A 25,756-nucleotide genomic window follows, 5' to 3' on the forward strand; every position below is an offset into this window, starting at 1 on the left:
GCCCCATCTGAGATAAAACTCTAGAGGGAGGTACCACTTGGCAGGCAGACAACTTGGACACAGGCAGGGTAAGGGTGGGGAGTGGACAGAAGCCTGAGACAAAGGAGGGATGCTTGATCATAGGTCTGTGAGGGCACAAAATTCCTGAGCCAGAGACTAGAGAGCTGGGTGAAGCCATTTTCACCTGTAGTACACATACATAGATTGACCCCAGTGAGCTAAGCACCACCACCAAGAGAACAGAGCTGTTACACCAAGTCCTGCCCACCTGCGCCTTCCAGAGACATATTCCAGAAGGCAGTCTCTTCCACCTGTTTAGTCTGTAGACTATAGTGCATTGCAAAGTCTCAGTTCTAGGGGAAATTGGATGTAACTTCATTTGGGTTTCATTCTGTTTGCTTGTTTGTTCATTTTCTTTTCTTCTGCTTTTGCTTATGTTGTTTTCTTTTTTTCTTTCTCTTTCTCGGATACAGAAAGAGGAAATTAAAAAATTACTCTATTTTATTTTATTCTATTTTATTATTTAATTTTTTTAATTTTTAAGAATTTTAAACTTTTTTTTCTTCCTTTTTCTTTTTCTCTTTTCTATCAAGCTTCTCTCAACAAGCAGACTGAAACACAGCTAGGATCTATCTTCCTTTATTCAGTATTTATTGTTGTGTTTTTAATTTTTATTTTAATTTTTATTTTATTAATTTTTTCTCTTCCTCCAAAATGACAAGACAGAGGAATTCACCACAAAATAAAGAACAGGAAGAAATGACATCCAGGGATTTAAGCAACACAGATATAAATAAGATGTCTAACTAGAATTTAAAGCCACAATTATAAGAATACTAGCTGAAGTTGAAAAAAGCATAGAAGACACCAGAGAATCCCTTTCTGCTGAGAATAAAGAACTAAAATCTAGTTATGCTGAAATTAAATATGCTATAACTGAGATGCAATCTTGAATGGATGCTGTGACAGCAAGGATGGACAAAGCAGAGCAGTAAATCAATGAAATAAAAGGTAAAGTTATGGAAAATAATGAAGCAGAAAAAAAAGAGGCAAACCAAGGCAAAAGATCACAATACAGGACTTAGAGAACTCAGCAACTTATTAAAGAGGAATAGCATTCATATCATAGCTGTCCCACAAGATGAAGAGAGAGAAAAAGGGGCAGAAGGTTTATGTGAGCAAATAATAGCTGTAAAGTGTCCTAATCTGGGAAAGGACATAGACATCAAAATCCAAGAAGCACAGAGAACTCCCATTAGATTCAACAAAAACCGACCATCACCGAGGCATATCATAGTCAAATTCTCAAAACACACAGACAAGGAAAGAATCATGAAAGCAGGAAAGGAAAAATAGTCCTTAACCTACATGGGATGACAAATCAGGTTTGCAGCAGATTTGTCCACAGAAACTTGGCAGTCCAGAAAGGAGTGGCAGGATATATTCAATGTGCTGAATTGGAAAAATAGGCAGCCAAGAATTCTTTATCCATCTAGGCTGTCATTCAGAATAGAAGGAGAGATAAGAGTTTCCCAGACAAACAAAAACTAAAGGAGTTTGTGACCACTAAATGGAGAAAAAAGACAAAACAAAACTAAAAAGACCAAAAGCAACAAAGACTAGAAAGGATCAGAGAACATCACCAGAAACACCAACTTTACAGGTAGCACAATGGCACTAAATTCATATCTTTCATTAATCACTCTGAACATAAATGGACTAAATGCTCCAATCAAAAGACACAGGGCATCGGAATGGGGGAAAAAAAAAAGACCTATCTATATGCTGTCTACAAGAGACCCATTTTAGACCTAAAGACACCTGCAGATTGAAAGTAAGGGGATGGAGAACCATCTATCATGCTAATGGACATCAAGAAAGACAGAGTAGCCATACTTATATTAGACAAACTAGATTTTAAAACAAAGACTGTAACAAGAGATGAAGAAGGGCATTATATCATAATTAAGGGATCTATCTACCAAGATCTAATAATTGTAAATATTTATACCCCCAACTTGAAACACCCAAATATATAATCAATTAATCACAAAGATAAAGAAATTCATTGATTATAATACCATAATAGTAGGGGACTTTAACACCCTACTTACAGCAATGGACAGATCACCTAAGCAGAAAATCAGTAAGGAAATAATGTTTTTGAATGACACACTGGACCGGATGGACTTAGCAGATATATTCAGAACAATTCATCCTAAAACAGGAGAATACACATTCTTCTCAAATATACATAGAACATTCTCCAGAATAGATCACATACTGGGACATAAATCAGCCTTCAACAAGTTCAAAAAGATCGATATCATACGATGCATATTTTCAGACCACAATGTTATAAAACTCAAAATCAACCACAGGAAAAAATGTGGAAAGACAATAAATATTTGGAGATTAAAGAACAACCTACTAATGGGTTAATCAAGAAATTAAAGAGGAAATTAAAAAATACATGGAAGTCAATGAAAATAAAAACACAACAATCCAAAACTTTTGGGATGCAGCAAAGGTAGTCATAAGAGGGAAGTATATAGCAATACGGGCCTTCTTAAAGAAGGAAGAAATATCTCAAATGCAAAACCTAACCCTACACCTAAAGGAGCCAGGAAAAGAACAGCAAATAAAGTCCCAAATCAGCCAAGGAAGGGCAACAATAAAGATTAGAGCAGAAATCAATGATATTGAAATTTAAAAAATGAAACAGTAGAACACATCAATGAAACTGAGCTCTGGTTCTTTAAAAGAATTAACAAAATTGATAATCCCCTAGCCAGATTGATCAAAAAGAAAAAGGAAAGGACTCAAAGTAAAGGACTCAAATAAGTAAAATCATGAATGAAAGAGGAGAGATCACAACCAACACCCCAGAAATACAAACGACAATAAGAGAATACTATGAGCAATTATTTGCCAGCAAATTGGGCATCTAGAGGAAATGGATAAATTCCTAGAAACATATAAACTACCAAAACTGAAACAGCAAGAAGTAGAAAATTTGAACAAATCATCACCAGTAAAAATTGAATCAGTAATAAAAAATCTCCCAACAAATAAGAGTCCAGGGCTGGATGGGTTCCCAGGGAAATTTTACTAAACATTTAAATAAGAGTTAATACTTATTCTTTTGAAGCTGTTCCAAAAAAATATAAATGGAAGGAAAACTTCCAAATTCATTCTACGAGGCCAACATTACACTGATTCCAAAACCAGACAAAGACTCCACTAAAAAGGAGAATTACAGGGGAGCCTGGGTGGCTCAGTTGGTTAAGTGTCCAACTCAGCTCAGGTCATGATCTCACAGTTTGTGAGTTCAAGTCCTGTGTTGGGCTCTGTGCTGACAGCTCAGAGCCTGGAGCCTGCTTCAGTTTCTGTCTCCCTCTCTCTCTGCCCTTTCCCCACTCACACTCTGTCTCTATCTCTCTCAAAAATAAATTAACATTAAAATATTTTTTTAAAAAAAGGAGAATTATAGACCAATTTCCCTGAGGAACATGGATGCAAAAATTCTCAACAAGATAGTACCAAATCGAATCCAACAATACATTAAAAATACATTCACCACGATCAATACATTGATCAAAACAATACATTCACCACAATCAAGAGGGATTTATTTTGGGGATGCAGGGCTGGTTCAAATTCCACAAATCAATCAACATTACACATCACATTAATAAAAGAAAGGATAAGAACCACATGATCTTCTCAATAGATGCAGAAAAAGAATTTGACAAAACACAGCATCTTTTCTTGATAAAAACACTTAAGAAAGTAGGGATAGAAGAAACATACCTCAACATCGTAAAGGCCATTATGAAAGACTCACAGGGAATATCATCCTCAATGGGGAAAAACTGAGAGCTTTCCCCCTAAGGCAAGGAACAAGACAGGGATGTCCACTCTTAATGCTGTTGTTTGACAAACATACTGTTGGAAGTCCTAGCCTCAGCAATCAGACAACAAAAAATAAATAAAAGGCATCCAAATCAACACGGAGAAAGTCAAACTTTCACTCTTACCAGACAACATGACACTCTAGGTGGAAAATCCGAAAGACTCCACCGAAAAACTTCTAGAACTGATACATGAATTCAGCAAAGTCGCAGGATATAAAATCAATGTACAGAAATCAACTGCATTTCTATACACCAATAATAAAGCAGCAGAAAGAGAAATCAAGGAAACAATCCCATTTACAATTGCACTGAAAACCATAAAATACCTAGGAATAAAGCTAACCTAAGAGGTAAAAGATCTGTGTGCTTAAAACTATAGAAAGCTTATGAAAGAAATTAAAGAAGACAGAGAAATGGAAAAACCTTCCATGGTCATGGATTTGAAGAACATATATTGTTAAAATGTCTATACTACCCAAAGCAATCTACACATTCAATGCAATCCCTACCAAAATAGCACCAGCATTTTTCACAGAGCTAGTACAAAGAATCCAAAAACTTGTATAGACCCAGAAAATACCCCGAATGGCCAAAATAATGTTGAAAAAGAAAATCAAAACTGGAGACATCACAATTCTGACTTCAAGGTATATTACAAAGCTATAATCATGAAGACTGTATGGTACTGGCACAAAAACAGACACTCAGATCAATGGAACAGAATAGAGAACCCAGAAATGGACCCACAAATACATGGCCAACAAATCTTTGACAAAGCAGAAAAGAATATCTAATGAAAAAAGAATGTTTTCAGCAAATGGTGCTGAGAAAACTAGACCGTGACATGCAGAAGAATGAAATTGGACCACTTTCTTATACCATACACAAAAATAAACTCAAAATGGATGAAAGACCTAAATGTAAGACAGAAAACCATTAAAATCCTAGAGGATAAAGCAGGCAACAACCTCTTTGACCTCAGCCACAGAGGTCAAACTTCTTACTAGACATGTCTCTGTTGGCAAGGGAAACAAAAACAAAAATGAACTATTGGGACCTCATCAAGATAAAAAGCTTCTGCACAGTGAAGGAAACAATCAGCAAAACTAAGAGGCAACCAACGGAATGGAAGAAGATATTTGCAAATGACATATCTGATAAAGGGTTAGGATCCAAAATCTATAGAGAACTTATCAAACTCAACACCCTGAAATCAAATAATCTGATGAAGAAATGAGCAAAGTACGTGAGCAGATACTTTTCTAAAGAAGACATTCAGATGGCTAACAGACACATGAAAAGATGCAAAATATCACTCATCATCAGGGAAATACAAATCATAATCACAATGAGATACCACTTCACACCTGTGAGAATTGTTAAAATTAACAACTAGGCAACAACAGATGTTGGTGAGGATGTGGAGAAAGGGGAATGCTTTTGCACTGCTGGTGGAAATGCTAACTGGTGCAGCTACTCTGGAAAAAAGTATGGAGGTTCCTCAAAAAATTAAAAACAGAGCTACCCTATGACCTAGCAATTGTACTACTAGGTATTTATCTAAAGGATACAAAAATGCTGATTTTTAAGGGGGCATATGCACCTAATGTTTACAGCAGTGCTATCAAAAATAGCCATACTATGGAAAGAGCCCAAATGTCCATTGACTGATGAATGGATAAAGAAGTGGTATATGTATACAATGGGATACTATTTGGTGATCAAAAAGAATGAAATCTTGCCATTTGCAACAAAGTGGATGGAACTAGAATGTACCATGCTAAGTGAAATAAGTCAGTAGGAGAAAGACAAATATATGATTTTACTCATAATGTGCAATTTAAGAAACAAAACTGATGAACATAGGGGAAGGGAAGGAAAAATAAGACAAAAACATAGAGGGAAGCAACTGTAAGAGACTCTTAAACACAGAGAACAAACCGAGGATTGCTGAAGGGGTATTGGGGGGGGATGGGCTAAATGGGTGATAGGCACTGAGGAAGACACTTGTTGGGATGAGCACTCAGTGTTTTATATGTAAGTGATGAATCACTAAATTCTACTCGGGAACCATTATTATGTTATATGTTAGTGTAATAAGTTAGATTGTCTTTAATTAAAATCCAATTTTAACTTGTATTAAAGAAAGAAAGAAAGAAAGAAAGAAAGAAAGAAAGAAAGAAAGAAAGAAAGAAAGAAAGAAAGAAAGAAGAAAGAAAGAAAAGTTATGGGGAATGATATGGCATGGCAGAAGTGCTGCGATAGCCCACAGGGAAAGTTTCGTAGAGAAGGTAATACCTGAGCTGAATCTAAAGAATGGGTAGGTACTAGAAAGGAAGAAAAGGTATTTGGAGTGGCGATATGAGAAAACACAGCACACTTCTCAAATTTTTTTGAAATGAGGTAGAAAATAGTCATGAGCCACTAGGTCAGTGTGGGGTTTAGGGTAAGAGTGGGAGAGTGGGAAGAGATGCCACTGGAAAGGCAGACAGATATTAGAACATTAAGTAAGGACTTTGCCATGCCAAAGAGTATAAGTTTTATCCTGAATGAAGTGGGGAACAAAATATTTTAGAATCAAAAAAACATAAGCAGATGTGAGCTGTGGAAAGAAGTCTGACAAAGCATGGACAGGAACGGCTATAATCATCAACTGAACCAAAAGATCTCTTCCACTGGTGCAGATGTGGGGATGTGGGGAGGATAGAGATTGCAGAGAGCAGGGAGTTCATGAGGGAAGCAGAGTAAAAATAGAAAAGGCAATGTTTCTTACCAATGCTCGCAGGTACCCTGAAATGTGGAAGAAGGCAGAGTGGGATAGAGAAGACTGAGGCTGGTGAGTTAGACGAGGAAATCTGAGTGGTGCACAGATACAAGACGGAGGAGAAGTAGAATCCAACCCAGGGAAAAGAAAGTCACGAGACAGGAAAGCGGGGCTCTTGAAAAAACCACTAGCTGAAGGGTGCTGCCTGTCCCTGGAATGTCTGTGTCATTATGTTTGAAGGACAGGTATCAGGGAAATGCGATAACTAATACTTTTAGCACTTTCCTGTTCACAAAGAATGTTGGCATACCTGGAGTCATTTAGTCACAAGAATGCTGTGTTAGGGCAGAATATTAGAAGCAAGTATTTACTGAACACCTTCTATGGACTCAGTACTGGCTGAGGATGAAGAAACTGAAATGCAGAGTTTAAGTGACTTTCTCATAATTGCACAGACCTGGTATCTAAACCCAAGTTCTCTGACCCCGAATGTCTTGCTTTCCCCTCCATACTAGTGGATTTCTATTATAAGTTACCAGCTCTCTTCCTGCTCAAGACCCATCCTCAACTTACCCCAAATGTTTCTTTAAAAAACATTACTTTTAAAAAGATCACCAAACTCAACTAACATTGTTCCTTTCCCTTCAGCCATATGGCATGTATCTCTGAATCTACAATGATCTTCAGAGATCAATTTATTTAGTGTTTTTCTTGTTTCGAGTCCTTTTACACATCTTGAAACTTAGCCTTAGATTTTCAAAGAGTGTATTAACCTATTAAAGGGTGGCAAACTTAAAAGTGTAAGTAATTCAGGCTTTTTTCAAAGCTCCAATTCTTATGTAAGTAATTTACTGAATTTATTTTCTTAGAGTTAAATAACCTTAAAAGGAGAACACGAGATTAGGCCTCACAGATTTAAACTTATCTGAATTGAACAAAAATTTAAATGTATTGGGGTAATGACTAATATTTTAGTTCTAAAAACAAAGCAAAACAAATAGGCTGAAATCAATTTACTTGGAGTTGGGCAGAGATGAACACTTTCCGTTGGATAATTGGCTTTGTGAGGCCTTCTGCTTTCTCTGGCAAGCCGAGCCATAGCAGCAGCATACCTGGAATAAGAAAAAGAAGAAGTTATCTAAGTTTCCAAATGAATTCTGGGTAGTGTGCGTTACTATTGAGAAAGATAGGGCCTAACATATCAAATCTGACAGACCAGCAGAGCAATGAGGTTTGATTCTGGTGCGCTTCTGAGCATTCACTACTATATTAGTGAACGGAAATTATTCTAGTATATTTCCTAACAGCAGAAAAGCAGACAAATATGGTGTAATATTAATACTGTAAAAGTAATAAAAGCATCAACTGGTAAGGCAAGGTGCATTTGTTTCCCAGGGCCTCTATAACTAATTTATTTTCATATAGTTCTGGAGGCTGATTTTTTTTTTTTTTTGTAATCAGGAATCAATGTTGAAATATGCTTCCCCTATTGAGATGATCATCTGATTCTTTCTTATTCTCTTTTACGTTGTTCAAATTTTTCAAATATTAATCCAAGGTTACATTTCTGACATAAACCCCACGTGGTAATGTATAATTATCATAATTATTTATTATATTATTACATTTATGTTATATTTATTATAATTATATATATGGGATTTGATTAGCTAAAATTTTTGCATCTATGTACATGAGGTGTATTTATGTGTAATGGATTTTTTTTTTCTTCCTGGTAGTGTCTTTGGTTTTGTTATTGAGGTAATGTAAACACTATTTTGTTTGTTTTTTTTACTTAAGTTTTCAAAAATTCCAATATAATTAATATATAGTGTTATACTAGTTTCAGGCATACAATATAGTGATTCAATGATACTATACATTATTCAGTGCTTATCATAAGTGTACTCTTAATCCCCTTCACCTATTTCACCCATCCCCTGATCCACGTCCCCTCTGGGAACCACCAGGTTATTCTCTATAGTTAGGAGTCTGGTTTTGTTTGTTTGTTTGTTTGTTTGTCTCCTTTTAAAATTTTATTTGTTTTGTTTCTTAAATTCCACATATAGAATCATATGGTATTTGTCTTTCTCTGACATTTTTTGCTTACCACTGTACTCTCTGGATCCATCCATGTTATTTGAAATGGCAAGGCTTCACTCTTTTTTATGGCTGAGTAATATTCTACTATACATATATATATATATACACACACATGCACACACATATACATATATACATACACACACACCACATCTTTGTCCATTCATCAATTGACGGACAGTTGGGCTGTTTTCATAGTTTGGCTATTGTAAATAAAGCTGCTATAAACACAGGGATGTATATATCTTTTTGAATTACTATTTTCCTATTCTTTGGGTAAAATACCCAGTAGTGGAATTACTGGATCATATGGTATTTCTATTTTTAATTTTTTTAATGTGTAATTTTTGAGAGAGAAAGAGAGCACAAGCAGAGGAGGAGCAGAGAGAGAGGGAGACACAGAATCTGAAGCAGCCTCAGGCTCTGAGCTGTCAGCACAGAGCCTGACGCAAGACTTGCAGCCAGAACCAGAGATGGTGACCTGAGCCAAAGTTGGACGCTCAACTGACTGAGTCACCCAGGCGCCCCTATTTCTAATTTTTTGAAGAACTTCTATACTGTCTTCCACAGTGGCTGCACTACTTTGCATTCCCACCAACAGTGCATGAGGGTTCCTTTTTCTCCCTATCCTTGCCAACACTTGCTGTTTCTTGTGTTTTTTATTTTAGCCATTCTGACAGGTGTGAGGTGATTTCTCATTGTGGTTTTGATTTGCATTTCCCTGATGATGAGTGATGTTGAGTATCTTTTCATGTGTCTGTTGGTCATCTGGATGTCTTCTTTGCAGAAATGTCTGTTCATGTTTTCTGTCCATTTTTGAATTGATATTTTTTTTGGTGTTGAGCTGTATAAGTTTTTTATATATTTTGGATACTAACCCTTTATCGGATTTATCATTTGCAAATATCTTCTATTCAGTAGGTTATCTTTTAGTTTTGTTGATTGTTTCCTTTGCTGTGCAGAAGTTTTTATTTCTGATGTAGTCCCAATAGTTTATTTTTTTAAATTTACCTTTCCTCAGAAGACATACTTAGAAAAATGCTGCTATGACCAGTGTCAGAGAAATTACTGTCTGTGCTCTCTTCTAGGATTTTTATGGTTTCAGGTCTCACATGTAGATCTTTAATTCATTTTGAGCTCATTTTTGTGTATGGTGTGAGAAAATGGTCCAGTTTCATTCTTTGGCACATAGCTGTCCAGCTTTCTCAACACCATTTGTTGGAGAGACTTTTTCCCATTGCATATTCTTGCCTCTTTTGCTGTAAATTAATTGGTCATATAATCATGGGTTTATTTCTGTGCTATTTATTCTGTTCCATTGATCTATATGTCAATTTTTGGGCAGATACCATACTGTTTTGATTACTACGGCTTTGTAGTAGTGTATCTTGAAATCTGGGATTGAGATACCTCCAGTTTTGTTCTTTTTCAAGATTGCTTTGGCTATTTGGTGTCGTTTGTGGTCCCATACAAATTTTAGGATTATCTGTTCTGGTTCTGTGAAAAATGCTACTGGTATTTTGATAAGGATTGTGTCAAGAGGTAATGCTGACTTTATAACATGTATTGGGAAGTGTTCTCTTTTATATTTTCTAAAAAAGGAAAATTTTGTATTTTGTATACATTGATACTAGGTTTTCTTTTAACGTCTGGAAAATTCTTCAGTGAAGCCATTGGGCTTGGAGTTGTCTTTGTATGAAGGCTTTTAACTATCAGTTCAATTTCTTTATTAGACACAAAATTATTCAGGTTATCCATTTCTTTTTAAGAGAGTCTGTCTTTCATTTCATCTATGTAGTTGGATTTGTTGGTCTAAAAATGTATTTTACCTTCATTTTAGAGAGATATTTTCACCGTGTATAAAATTCTAAGTCAATAATTTCTTTCAAGAACTCTAAAATTGTCATCAATTATCTTTTAGTGGTAAAGTTTCTGCCATAAAGTTATTGGTTGTTCTTATCTTTGGTTCCTCTGCATGCAGTGTGTGTGTGTGTGTGTGTGTGTGTGTGTGTGTGTGCGCGCGTGTGTGTGTGTGTGTGCGCGTGTGTGTGTGTGTATGTGTTTATCCTTTGCTGCTTTGAAGATTTTTCTCTTTATCACTTCAGCAATTTGATTATGATGTACTGTACCTTGGTATGGTTTCTTTATATTTCTGTTTCTTGGGATTCATTGAGTTTCTTGGTCGCTAAGCTTACAGCTTTCATCAGATTTGGACAATTTTCAGGCATAATTATTTCTTCACATATTTTTTTCTGTCAGTTCTTGTCTGGGACACCAATTACATGTAACTTATACCACTTGATATTGCCACACAGCTCACTGAGGTGGCTTTTTTTTTTTCCCAGTCTTTTTTTCTCTCTGTTTATTTTCAAGAGTTTACGTTGCTCCATGGGTAATTTCTTCATCGTTTTTTTATTTATTTTTGGGACAGAGAGAGACAGAGCATGAACGGGGGAGGGGCAGAGAGAGAGGGAGACACAGAATCGGAAACAGGCTCCAGGCTCCGAGCCATCAGCCCAGAGCCTGACGCGGGGCTCGAACTCACGGACCGCGAGATCGTGACCTGGCTGAAGTCGGACGCTTAACCGACTGCGCCACCCAGGCGCCCCATGTAATTTCTTCTACAATATCTAATTTGTTGTTCTTTCCCAACAGTATATACTTACATTTTTAATTTACTTTATCTGTAGATATTCCATTGGCCTTTTGTATATCTTCCATTTCTCCTCATTATAATCATGGTATTTTTTAGATCCTTGATGTATAGCAGCTGCTTTAAAATCCATACCTACTAATTCGATCATCTCTATAGTTTATGGATCTTTTATACTGATAGATTTTTATTTTGGTTATGGGTTATATTTTCCTGCTTATTTTCCTGACTGGTCATTTTGTATGGGATTCTAGATGTTGTAAAATTTACTTTGTTGGGCGATGAATTTTATATATTCCTTTAAATATGGTTGTTTCAGCATGCAGCTCAGTAACTTACAAATCAATTTGTATATTCAAGGCTTGTGTTTAAGATTTCTGATGGGTCTAGAACAGCTTTTATGGAGGAACTAATACAGCTACATGTTCTTGGAAAGTAGCTTTATGTACATGACAAGAGTGATAAATCTTTCCATCTGGGGATCTGATTTTTTGTAACATGTTCTAAGGGAACTTCTTGGCTTCCTTCCTTTTCCTCCTTCCAGACAGAACACAATCTAATATACCTCTGGGAAACCACAGCCCTCCTCAATTTCACCCCTGCTCAGACCAAGACCTAAGCTAATCTACATACCTTATTTCTGTGGCCACAGTTGGGGGATGGGTGGGAAGGATGCTGATGGGGAGGGCAAAGAGGGAGAGGGACACAGAGAGACCCCTCTCTGTTCTACGTGGGAGCAGAGCCAAAGGAACAATTCTCTCTCTCTCTCTCTTTGTTTTAAAGCCTAATATGTGTTTCTGACTCATACCAAAACCCCCTTTTTTTGAGAGATGAAGGGGGAAGCAGCTTTAAGTCATAGTATTTATAACATAGAATGCTCCACTAGATTCTGTGCTACCACTAGAAATCATGGTAAAGTTTTGGGGTACATTCTGAGAGAGAAGTTGATTAAATGAATTAAACGCATAAAAAATGAACAATAAAAATATGTGAAATTCATTTAAAAAACAGTTGAAAGGACTGGGTATGTTTACTCTGAAAAAGAGAATACTTAAGGGGAAGTAGGAAAAAGGCACAAGAGTTATTTTCTGAGACTCAAAGGATAATTCCACAAAAAAGAAGGGCCTTATTTGTGTTGCTTCCAAGGACAAGTGGAAACACTTTAATTTCTGCCACAACATCATCCCTTGACCGGGCCTTCCACCCAAACCCAAAGCCATCCCTGAGTTCTCAGGGTCTGAGCTGCTGCTCGGTCTCATAGATAAAAGCCCGGGTTGTAGCATCTGGCAGGCTTAGATTGGAATTTCAGCTCTGTCACTTACAGAGTGTATAACCTTAGGGAACTTTAAAAAACAAACAAACAAACAAAACTTTTTCTCTAACCCCTCTTTTAAAATGGAGATAATTTCTCATTTCCGAATGGTTTTGCAGGCAAATGTAAAAACATATAGTAAGTATTCAATAAAAATCTGTTAAATGACTGAAAGAAATCTGTAATAGTTGAATGTCATAAGGTGTTAGATTTAAGCTAGAAAAAAGGGAGATTCAAGCTATTTTAATGCTCCTTGAAGTACTGAGCTCCCTGTCTCTAAAACCATCCAAACAGAGACTAAGTAGTTGCTTGGCAAAAATGTTTTAAAGTTTTTTTTTCCCCTTTGTCTATATTTTTTTCCAAGTCTTTATTTTAAAGGGAACATTTCCAATGTCCATTCTAATGCTAATTCTCTCTTTAACCACAAGATGGCATTCAAGGTTCAATCTTTGAGGAGTCAAAGCCAGCATTCTGCCTTAAAAATGCATTAAATATAGAATTATGTAAATTTATAAAAACAATGTTTAACTTCAATAAGCCTGAAAGGATAGTACAAACATACATTAAATTAATGTATTCTGCATAAATATTTTCTATATAACTAGAGAAAAGGGAATCATGATATACTAAAGAAAAATCTCATATTTTTGTGAGTTAGAACACTCACAGACTCAGATACAGGAACTTAGAAATAATATATATTAACTCATTAATTTCAAATACAGTACAGAAATGTCTGGGTGGCTCAGTCAGTTGGGCATCTGACTCTTGATTTCAGCTCAGATGATGATCTCACAATAGTGACATCGAGCCCTGCATCAGGCTCTGCGTTGGGTATGGAGCCTGCTTGAGATTCTCTCTCTTTTTCTCTCTCTCTTTCTCTCTGCCCCTCCCTTGCTCACACGCTCTCTCAAAATAAACAAATAAAAAATAAAAAATAAAATAAAATACAGTACAACTAGATCCATAGTATATTTTATAAATATAAGAAAGTTTTACAAAGGAGAAAGGAGCTCATATTGTTTAATAAGAGAATTTGAGATTGACCCCAAAAAACTTTCTCCACAAAACGTAGACTTGATTTGTGCTTGCAATTGGGTAGACAATATTTCCACATTACCTGAACATTTTAAGCTTTTAATAAGCCTATATTAATGGGCAAGTAGAAATAATTTAGTTTTCAAATACAATACACGTTTATCAGTAACTTAGGGCCAGTTGGTTAATGGGCATGCTTCTCTCAATGATTAGTAAACTGCAGATAATATCTATCTCTACTTTCCCAGAATTTCTGTAGAGAAACTTAGGGGTGACAATCCAGGTGAAAAGGGAGGCTAGGAATTTTGTCTTGAAGCTGTGTCCATATAACAAGGAAGTGGCTTCTCCTGGAGTGCAAGGTGATTTGCTATGGCTTTTTTTTTTAATGTTTATTTATTTTTGAGACAGAGAGAGACAGAGCGTGAACAGGGGAGGGCCAGAGAGAGAGGGAGACACAGAATCTGAAGCAGGCTCCAGGCTCTGAGCCATCAGCACAGAGCCTGACGCGGGGCTCGAACCCACGGACCGTGAGATCATGACCTGAGCTGAAGTCTGATGCTTAACCCACTGAGCCACCCAGGCGCCCCCGATTTGCTATGGCTTTGAAGGAGGCTGATGGGCACCACTGTGGAGTTACACTTAGCGGTACAGCTGTCAACTGTACAGCATGGCCAGTATTACATTAGGAGAAGAAAGAATGCCTGGCACACAGTAGATGCTTTGCCATTTAGTTCCCATTACCTCTGTACCCCCCATGTGTAGACAGGAGCAATATTCTTTTTGAAAGCTACAAAGAATGCAAGACTCCAGAAAGGATAACTTTTGTTTAGATAACTTGCCGTCTGACAAAGCTTAGATTATTGGCACAGATATTTCCACTACCACATAAGTGATCACCAGCCATAGAGTATGACATAAACAGTTTTGTAAGGAAGAATATTCAAAAGAACAGCTTGCACTGCTTTCTGATTTTGTATCTTTCACTATTTCTCCAAAGAAAATAAACATAAACTACTGATTAGCCTCTAGATTCATATTCTTTACCATGTCTTCGTAGAAATAAAGCATTTGCTTGAATAGTCAAGAGACAGGCAAAGCAATGGGGGAGAGAAAAAGGCCTTAGAAATGATGGAATGACCAAACCAAATGATCAATTCATGAATATTCATGAGCTACTTATAACGACAATGGGTTCCTAGTAATACTAAAAACATGTGTAAAACTTAAGAATTTGCAAAAAATATTCATAACAGTTCATTTATATTTCCAATTTTCAATCACTCTTCTGCCATCACGCCCTCAGAATTCCCCAAACAGAACCATTATCTATTAGAATTAGCCTTAAAAGAAGTCAGCATCTACATTTAATTTTTCTAAAAATTAACTGCCTTCACATTTAATTCAACTATTAAGTAGGGAAAAAGGGTAAGTATGCATCATTCAACAAACACGACTGAGTGCCTGCAAGATGCCAGGTCCCGTACTAAGGTCAGGGAAAACAAAGCTACAATAATGGCCTTGCCCTGGTCATTCTCCATAAACAGATGAATGTCTACACTGCAGTTGCTGAAACAGCCCGAAGAGTGCTATGGAAGGAGAGAGTGGGAGGATGTGGAAGCCTGAGTCAGGGACCCTTTCACAAATAGATGTTGGGCTGGATCTTCACGCCATCCTTGTGATGGACTTTGTCAAGCAGGAGAGATGATTATAGAGTGGAAAAGAGAAAAGAACCATGTGTATAATGGAACTAAAATAAATGTGGTCACGATAGGTGGCGCTGCCTGTTTCCTAACCTGGGAAAATGTTACCATTTTTACCTGCTTATGACAGAGACTATTTTCATTGTGTGAAAAGTTGGGGAGGGGCGTGGGTTTTTGTCTCCCCCTCTCCTCAGGAACTAATATTTATTGAGTGTCAACACTATATGATTATATTTATAAACAATCTCACTCAAGAGATCAAATGCAAAACTACTTTGCAAGGTAACTAATGCTATCTCTATTTAACAGCTAAGGAAACAAGCTGAGAGTGGGTAAGAATTTCTCTAAGATCCGTGTGACCCTAAAGCCCATGCTTTCCCCCATGCCACCTCCAAAGAAAGATGTTCCATTTGAAACTGGAACTAGGGCCACAGTGGACAAAGCCTGAATCATAGTGAATCTTTCGAGTACTTACTGCATACCAGATACTGTTTGAAGAGACTTGCATGCATTAATGTATTAATCTTCACAATCTCCTTGAGGGGTAGGTATAGTTATTACTGCCATTTAACAGATAAGGAAACTGAGGCACAAAGAAGTCAGATAATTTGCCCTGAGTTGGTCAAAGAGATGGTAATTGGCAGAGCCAAGATTGAAGTGCAGACAGTCTGGCTCCCTGGTCCCTGTGCTTAAGGATTCCACATTCCACCTTTTCACTCAGACCAGAGCCTAACTCTAGACCACCAGCAAAGACCCTGCTGGGAAACATATCCCAGGCAGAAGGCACAAAGTGGTGAAGAGGTCTTATGTCCCGAAATAATAGTGAGAAAAAAGAACTTGGTGTGGCTTAAGAATCAAGTCTTGATTGATGAGGAGTTGGGAGGACAGTAGGAGGAGGGATATGAAGCAGGAAAGATAGGTCTTTCTCCTTAATACTATGCAGATGAAAGGTTGTTAATTTGCACTTTCTGGTTTTTTTTAAATAGGAAATTTCAAGCCAAGGAAAGTATTTTCAATATTAAAGCAGAGAAATGCATGACATTATATTACATGCATGTATAGACCAATTACTTGCTTGCAAAGATGCTCAACCATTTGCTACTTGAGACTCTATGAATTGACCACTTTATTATATTCTATTTTGATCAAACATGAGACTTCTAATAATTATTTGAAAAGAAGTTGGTGCAACATACTTTAGGTTTTTGTAACCTCTTGTGGCATATTTATGCCACAATAAAATTATTCAGCTAAATGTAATATCTTCTAAAAACTTTGTTGTTTTTAAACTAATCAACTCCAAAATTTAAAAGAAGCAATTATCATTTGATCTAAATATATTCTCATCAACCACCAGATGGCATAAGGTGTGAGAGTTTTATTCTGACAGGGTCAACCACACACATGATAATTTCAACTATAACTTCAAAATAATGTATTTGGAAAAATGTTCTAGCACTCAAACAGCTCACAATTATTTCAGCCATATGTAGAAGTGGATGGATAAGTTGAAAATGACATAGTCCTACTTTTTCTAAATTTTGGGTTCTGTGATCATAATGAATCAATGATCAAACAAATAAAACAAAGCAGTTCTGTTACAGGAAATAAAAAAGGAAGTCATGTCAAAACAAAATTAACCTTATGTTCTAAGTAGCTTTCTTTAACTCTAAATGAAACTTGAAACATGCCTTCATGAAAAAACCATGCTTGTATGCTTCAATTTCTGCTGTAAAAAAACGTTTTCTATGTTCTATAATTTATTCTGAAGGTAGAAAAGTATCAAATGCAACAGCTTTTCTCCACTCTGGCTTGAAGGGAAGCTGTCACAGAAGTCAACTGAAAAAAAGAATATCCAGGTGAAAAACCCAATCTGAACTATGATGTTAAAAAGGAAAATATATATGTTTTAAGAAACTCAATTTCTTTTTAAAAATGTTTTAAATGTTTATTTTTGAGAGAGAGAGAGAGAGACAGAGAGAGAGAGATTGAGAAATAAGGACAGAGAGAGAGGGAGACACAGAGTTCGAAGCAGGCTCCAGTCTCTGAGCTGTCAGCACAGAGCCTGAAGCAAGGCTCGAAATCATGAACCACGAGATCATGACCTGAGCTGAAGTTGGACTCTTAACTGACTGAACCACCTAGGCGCACCTAAGAACTTCAATTTCTACAGAAATTCAAAACACAGTACATTATTTTTATTAATCCTGTATGTCCTTCTAGAAATAAACAATCACATTGATAACAAGCCAAAACTGAGCTAAATGAGGTAAATGCAAAAAATACAAAACAAAACAAAACTCCCCTAGTGTTTAACTCCCTTAGTGTTGTGTAGCACATTCACCAAGTCCTTTGAAATAAGCACACCAGAATAAATAACTACGATAGCCTAGTCAAACCACAGAGCTCAGATGCAATCTTTTTCCAGCATGATGAAAAGGCAAAACTGCCTTTAGGAGTCAAGAGACCAAAGATGAGATTAAGATCTCTTCTCTAATGTGGTCTAATAGTCAATGATTTCTGAAGATACTATACTAATTTTATATTTTACTAGATGCTTCCCCATTAGATGAAATATATTTGGTTCTTGAATGAAAAGTCCATAGATGATGAAAAGATATTTGAACTATGAGAAGGATGAAAAGCTAACTGGTGACACAGAAACAGGATGTACTTTTTGTTTTTTTTTTCTGATTTCTAAGTCATATGATAATGAGGATAATGGGAATTGGAGTAAGAGAAGTAATGCGGAGGGTGTTGTGAGAGTCCTTCACTGTGGCACATGTCCATCTTTATTTTTGGCCGCCAATAGGTGAACATTAATAAAGGGAACCCTCATTAAAGTGAAGTTGGGGGGCCAGAAGGTGGAGCCCTACTACCCAATTTCAATTACAGGAAGAACTGTCCATTATAGACCCCAACAGAAGAATCATCAGCAGGAAAGAATCATCAATTACAGATACCAACAGGGAAAGATGTACATTGCCTCTCCTATAAGAAACTGACTGCACCAGCAACTTAGCCAATGAGAAACTGTCATCATCCTGAACACGTGCTTTCAAAACAACTCCTCTCAACTTATTCCTTCTCTATAAAATCATGTTCCTCTTCCTTTGTTTGTTGGACTAGCCCTGTGGTTTTGACCTGGATTTCAAGTCCTAAATTGCAATTCTCTGCTATTCCCGAATAAACCCATTTTTGCTGGTCAAATAAATTTTATTCAACGTTTTTTATTTATTTTTGGGACAGAGAGAGACAGAGCATGAACGGAGGAGGGGCAGAGAGAGAGGGAGACACAGAATCGGAAACAGGCTCCAGGCTCCGAGCCATCAGCCCAGAGCCTGACGCGAAGCTCGAACTCACGGACCGCGAGATCCTGACCTGGCTGAAGTCGGACGCTTAACCGACTGCGCCACCCAGGCGCCCCGAATAAATTTTAAAGGTTAACAGTAGCAAAGATATTTCCCACCTAGGTTCATAGGAAAGGGAAAAAGATGCTTCTTATTCTCGTTCTTATGTTTAGAAAAGGGCATCCGTTGTTACTTCCAAAGACTTCTTTTGATGGTTCAGCTAGACAGTAGAAAGCAGAATGATAGATGTTTTGAGTTAAGAAGATAATCAAATTACTTACTTTAGATTCCATTCTCTAGGATGTTTTAATTCAACTTTCTTCCATTTATGATACTCTCCAATAAAATGTGGATCTTCAGGCACTGAAATTAGAGTTTTGAAAAAGGTTCAAAGTTTAAAATAATTCACTTTTAATTAAGTTGATATGTGGCAATGATGTATACTATATAGTTCAAGTCAAATTACAATGCTCACTTTCCAAATTTCTTCCTTTTACTTGAACTTTGTATTATTGGATATTTGAAATAAGTAGATTTTTCTTCAAAATTTCCATTATAGTGACATTTGTTTATATATCTTTTATAGTAATGAAGAAGGTGTTAAAATAACTCATATAGAAACTACAGACACCACAGTTTAACAAAATTCGAACTCAGCACCAGAAGTAAAAATATAAAAGTGACATTATAGGTCTTGATCTTTCACAAAGCAAGAATCTACAATGGATAATCATCCATTCCAGCCTCTGAATGAATCCCTTGCCAACGACAGAAAACTCTCCTCTCTGTTGTTGGGAAACTGCCTTTTCCATTGTCAGACAGTAAAGTCACAATGTCTTTCCTTAACCTGAGTGCTGAGTCTTTACTGGTCCTAGTTCAGATCTCTGCAGTAATACTGACCAGGTTCATCCCTTCCCCATGTGAGAGAGTCCTTCTAAAATTTGAAGATACCTATCAGAGCCTCAGTTCCCTCAACTTTATCTTAAGATAATGGTTTTCTTGGGACCTAATCATCCTCACCATCCTGGTGGTGAACTTTGCTAACGTTCCTATTAAAGTTTACGTCCAGAACTGGCTCCGGATCTTGATTTCTTTTGAATAGCAAAGATTTAAGTGGGTTACTACCTCTCTTGATCTGTGTGCTATGCTTCTATCACTTCAGCTCAGATCTGCATTAATATTTTCTGAAAATCAAAGTACACAATTTCCTCATATGTTTGTGCTTAATTATAAGCCTTATGCCTTCAATAAGATTAACAAAAAATTTACTGAAAGTCAGATCATACACACAAACATATCTATCTATCTATCTATCTATCTATCTATCTATCTATCTATCTATCTACCTATCATCTCCCTGTTTCTTGTAATTGTCCTGGGCTTATAGTCTTGAACTATTTAACCAACTAGATGCTCTCCTCCAGTCTTATCTGGAGCTTCCTTCTAAACAATGATTGATTAACTGTTGCTAGTTTGGTGAATTATGTCATTGATAGAAACATTTAAATTGAATAGTACTCATTTTCTTCTATTAATATTATTTTAGCCAGCAGTGTTCCTGTCTATTCTTTGATTTCTTTTCCTCCTTCAAACACACACAAGTACACATACATACATGCTTTTTTTTTTTTAATTTTTTTAACGTTTATTTATTTTTGAGACAGAGAGAGACAGAGAGAGACAGAGCACGAACGGGGGAGGGTCAGAGAGAGAGGGAGACACAGAATCCGAAACAGGCTCCAGGCTCTGAGCAGTCAGCACAGAGCCCGACACGGGGCTCGAACTCACGGACCACGAGATCGTGACCTGAGCCAAAGTCGGACGCTTAACCGACTGAGCCACCTCGCATACATACATGCTCTTATAGGCTTTATACTTCATACTCCTACTTCTACTATTTGGATTTATACTTCTCCCTTCCTTTATATTAAGGAAGCAAATATGAGCTCCTTAAGGTTCTTAGTGAGGTCTCATTATTTCCTTTAGATGATTATAATAACTACTATTAACAGAGTTAATAGTACTTACTGCACATTGGGCATCTGTAAAGAAGGTACGTAGTGGTTACCATTGCAATATACACTTTACAGATGAACAAACAGAAAATTTGAGTAATGTCTTCTCATTGGGACTATTCATTACCACTTAGATGAAATTGAAATTTGAGGTTTCTATTCAAGGATAATTCATGTTGCCTTATTTTTTTTGAAATTGCCCTTCCTACATTTTCTATTTGAATATGTACATCAGTCTCTTCCTTATATATTATGAAACCCCAAATGGCATGGTCATCCTTCCTGGAATATTTCCATTAATTTTATATCACTGACTCATTTTCTTCATTGCTTTCTCTACTATCTGAGAGCTGAAAATTGCCACAGTATTTGTACAGACTTTTATTTTAATGCTTCCTATTTTATCCCCATAATTTTCTCATTCACCTGTTCTTGTACTATCTGATCATAAACTTCTCAAAAAGCTTATCATAATATGTATGTATCTAGACATAGAAGATGATAAATGAGTGATATTGATAGGAGGGAAATAATTAAGGGGCGGGGGATTGTGAGAGCGAGCAGGAGGAAAGGACCAGTGAAATTTCGTCAGTTCTTGAAGCTAAAATTCCCCATCATGACCATATCTTGTCTTTGTGGCAGTTCTGTAGTCTCTGGTAGAAAACCATCTATTGACTCCATGATAAACTTCTTTCTTCCCTTCCTTCTAAGGATAACTGGGCGTCACCTTTACTTTGTTTTTGCCATGACACATTTCTTAGGCAACATCTGTATAGGTTGATCTACATTTTTTTCCACTGCTGGGACTGTCACATCCAAAGAAATGTAGTAGCATCAATTTGCCTTAGCATGCTTTGTTTTCACATGTATTATCTCATACTACCATAGAACAACTTAAAATAGATTGGAATGTTTCTTTCAATGAATAGAAATTTAAAAATGAGGTACAAAGAGTTAAGTGACTAACCTAAATTCACTTAACTGTAAGTGGCAGAACTAGTACAGGGCAACTTCCAACATCATACTCTTCCCACTGCAGCCTTTCCAACCTTGGTTGCACATTGTAATCACCTGGGAGCTTTAAAAACTACTACTGCCAGGTCCTGCTCCCGGAGATCCTGATGTAATTAGTCTGGGGGTGTGCCTTTTACATGGGAATTTTTACAAGTTCCTCTGGTGGTTCTAATGAGTAGTCAAGACTGAGAAGCACTGCATTAGAATTAGATAATGCTGCCTCTTGCATCTAAATGCATTCTGGAGACACTTGCCCTGATGGCTGGCTCAAAGACTCAAAGAATGGAAGTCTTCTAGGGTGAAAGCAAACATCCCCATGATGCTTCAGGGTGTCTGGTCTCTCTGATGACAGCAAACAAACACCAGGAAGCCTCCACTCAGTATTACAGGGTACACTGGTCTGAAGGGATTTTTTTCCTTTAACATAAACATTTCCTTATGGGAATCGTATTCTGTCATTAAAGGTGCTGTTACCCACAACCATATGTATTCGTTTGTTCTCTGCCAAACTTTTATTTGCCATTCTATACTGATGGATAGAGAACAGAGGATCATCAGTGCATTTTCCCATATGATTGCCTATGATTATAAACTAATAATCATAATTATTGAAAAATGTACTGCATATACTGCAGAGTTTGAATTTACATCTCAGGCTATAGAGAGATAGCATTTTTATATAATATTATGGAGGCAGTTTTAGTATGTGAAAAAGAGCAATAAATGTAGAGTCAGAGGAATTGGTTCAAGTCAAGAGTCAGAACCTATTTGTACTAATAATAAGCACACTTACTGAGCACTCACTATGTGCTAGGCACTGTTGTAAGTACTTCAGTGCTATGAGGTATGTGCTATAATTATTCTCATTTTACAGACGAGGGAACTGACAGAGAGGATAAGAAACTTACCCAAGGTCACACAGCTACTAAATGGAAGAACCAGGATTAAATATCAGCAATTTGGTTCCAGAATTTACACTCTTTATCAATGTATAATATTCCCTCTTACCTGTGTGACCTTAGGTAAATTTCTTAGCTGCTCTTGGTCTTGGTTTTTTCATCTGTAAAACAGAGTGATAACAGTAATAATGCCTGGTTCATAGTGTTGACATACTACTATACATGACATATATTGGTTGACAAATGAATAAAAGAATAAGATTGGGATGATCAAAAAATAATGGAGAGTATACTTTGTAAAGTGTATTGTGCATGTATACACTTACCATTATTTTGGCACACATAACTATGGGTAGATATGTTGCACAAAGATATGGAAAAGAGTTAATACCCTAAATCAAAATACAACCACTCATCAATATTCATAAAAAAGCTTTCAAAAATATGCACAAGAATTTCATAATCTTTCCAATTATAAGGATGTAACTGTAGAAGCTGAAGTTATTAGAAGTTTCCCTTTGATTTCTCAGTGCTTGAAGAAGCATTCTATATGAAAGCTTAATCTTTATTACACACAAAATTAGGCCGTTAAAAAAGAGTATTGGATCTCATCTAGCTGAATTATCCAAAGACAAAATGGCCAGCAGCATAGGTAAGGTTTAAATTTAAATTCAATTTTTAAAAAAAATGTTTATTTTGAGAGAGAGTATGTAAGCATGTAAGCAGGGGGAGGGGAAAACAGAGAGGGAGAGGGACTATCCCAAGCAGGCTCTGCACTGTAAGTACAGAGCTTGATACTTATACCGGGCTCGATCTTAACCAATCATGAGATCATGACCTGAGCCAAAATCAAGAGTTGGATGCTTGACCGACTGAGCCACCCCGGCACCCCTAAGTTTAATTTTTAAAAATAAAATGCTTATTATTACTGAAGGAAACCTCCTGAAACATTCTTATAACAAATCCCTAGAAGAAGAATAGACAGGGTGATTGTGAAATCTTGTTCCAAAGGTTAGAATCAAAGTCTCTGAAATTCTTCTGAGCTAGAGGTAGCCACTAAAGCTCACAAAAAGGGTTGAATTACATGCTAAGTTAGTGATAGATGTAGAAAGGAGAACCAAGTTAAACATTTTGGTGGCAAGTCTTTTAAAGAAGAAACTGTAGTCAGTGGTGCTTAATTAATTTCTTTCATTTTTAGTTGTTGTTTATCACAACACAATTATTTCCAAATTTCTTTAAGTTCTGGCATATGCCGCTATTATTATTATTATTAGTAGTAGTAGTAGTAGTAGTAGGCTTCATGCCCAGTGAAGAACCCAAGGTGGGGCTTAAACCCACAATCATGTGAGATCATGACCTGAGCCAAGATCAAGAGTCAGACACTCAACCGACTGAGCCACCCAGGTGCCCTTATTTTTTTTTTTCTTAGCAGTTTGGAGTTTCCAAATGTTTCCGTATATTTACATGTTATTCCAAAAAGCACCATTCTTCTTCTTCTTCTTCTCCTCCTCCTTTTTTTTTTTTTTTTTGAGAAAAAGAGAGCATGTGAGTGGGGGAAAGGGGTAGAAAGAAAGAGAATCTTAAGCAGGTTCCACACTCAGTGAAGAACCTGGGATCATTACCTGAGCTGAAACCAAGAGTCAGTTGCTCAGCAAACTGGGCCACCCAGGTGCCTCTTCCATAAAGCACCATTCTAAACCAGTTCGTTTGTTTTATGGTTGAAGGAGTTGGATGTTGAGTTGTTCCCTAGAATGTGCCAATTGCCTCTCTACCCCTTGTTTGTTAAGGGTTCCTGCCTCCTGGAACCTATCTGAGTTCCTCGGTGCCTCCACACAGGAGGTACTCAAGATGTGTTTGCCGAGTTGACTAAGCAGGACCCAACCACATATCTTTGAAATGAAGTAAATATTCATGTACTCTGGTATCAAAAGTAATAAAATTCTTTATAGTGATAGAATTGCTAAAGATTGTGTTTCTTAAAGCACCTTTAATCATTTTTCTTAACCACAAATCTATGATAAGTGAGGAAGGTAATATGTGATCACAAAATAATAACTAACATCCTGAAAGAACATGTAATTTCTTAGAAGTTATTGATCTAATTTATCTTTTTAATATTTGTTAAGCTTAGTATTGTTTTGTTCTCTAATTTGTGTCTTAAAACTACACACTTTTTTTTTTTTTTTGGTGATATGTTGTTCTATTGAAACCAAATATGAGCCTATCACAATGGTGAGATGCAAGTCAATGAGACCACAATTAAGGCAGTGGTCATCAGGATGGAGTGGAAAGGGAAACATTTTTTTTTCTTTAGAGCGGGGGAAGGGGGTAGAGGGAGAGAGAGAGAGTATCTTAAGCAGGAGCCCTACATGGGGTTTGATCCCACAATCCTGGGATCATGACCCAAGCGGAAATCAACAGTCGGTCATTCAACCGACTGAGCCACCCAGGTGCCCTGAAGGAGGAACTTTCTTAATGTTGTAGGAGATAAAGTAAACAAGGCTTAATCTGGGAGACAGAGAGTTCTAGGAAATGTCTTTGATTCTGGTTTAGGCAAGTAAATGCAATAATGGTGATCTACCCCTAACCCAGAGAGCTAATAAAGGAGGGAGGCTAAGTTTTGGGGCAAGATAATGAATTCGCTTTGGGATATCTTAAGTAGGAGATGCCTGTAACACATGTAGGTGGGATGTCCAATGCACAGTTATAAATATGCATGCAGAATTCAGAAGAGGCGTTGGCTAGAAATGAGGCTTTGAGAATTATTGGCAGGTAGGCTAATGAAAACCATGGTGATAGCTGAGGTCTCTCAAAGAGAGTGGGCAGAGAGAACTGAATGAAGAAGATTTTGCTAGAGGTGCCTGGGTGGCTCAGTTGAGTGTCTGACTCTTAACTTCCCATTGGGTCATGATCCCATGGTCGTGAGATCATACCCGCTTTGGGCCCCATGTCAGGCTCCAAGCTGAGTGTAAAGCCTGCTTGGGATTCTCT

General features: G+C 36.9%; 1 protein-coding gene across 6 annotated transcripts in view; it reads right to left on the reverse strand.

Moving 5' to 3' along the window:
* Positions 1–25,756, reverse strand: part of UBE2U (ubiquitin conjugating enzyme E2 U) — a 62,281-nt gene that overhangs the window by 8,030 nt on the left and 28,495 nt on the right. For 4 of the 6 annotated variants that reach the window (XM_058717126.1, XM_058717132.1, XM_058717130.1 and 1 more), the window contains 2 exons: positions 19,119–19,200; positions 7,699–7,793 (listed from right to left, as the gene is read on the reverse strand). In XM_058717126.1, coding sequence (XP_058573109.1) covers positions 7,699–7,793; positions 19,119–19,200 — 177 coding nt within the window. Of the gene's footprint in view, positions 1–7,698; positions 7,794–19,114; positions 19,201–22,874; positions 22,927–25,756 lie in introns of those variants that run through there. The other 2 variants (XM_058717129.1, XM_058717127.1) reach the window with 2 other exon arrangements.

The sequence above is a fragment of the Neofelis nebulosa genome, chromosome 2 (genome assembly GCF_028018385.1).
Source record: "Neofelis nebulosa isolate mNeoNeb1 chromosome 2, mNeoNeb1.pri, whole genome shotgun sequence".
Taxonomy (NCBI): Eukaryota; Metazoa; Chordata; class Mammalia; order Carnivora; family Felidae; genus Neofelis; species Neofelis nebulosa.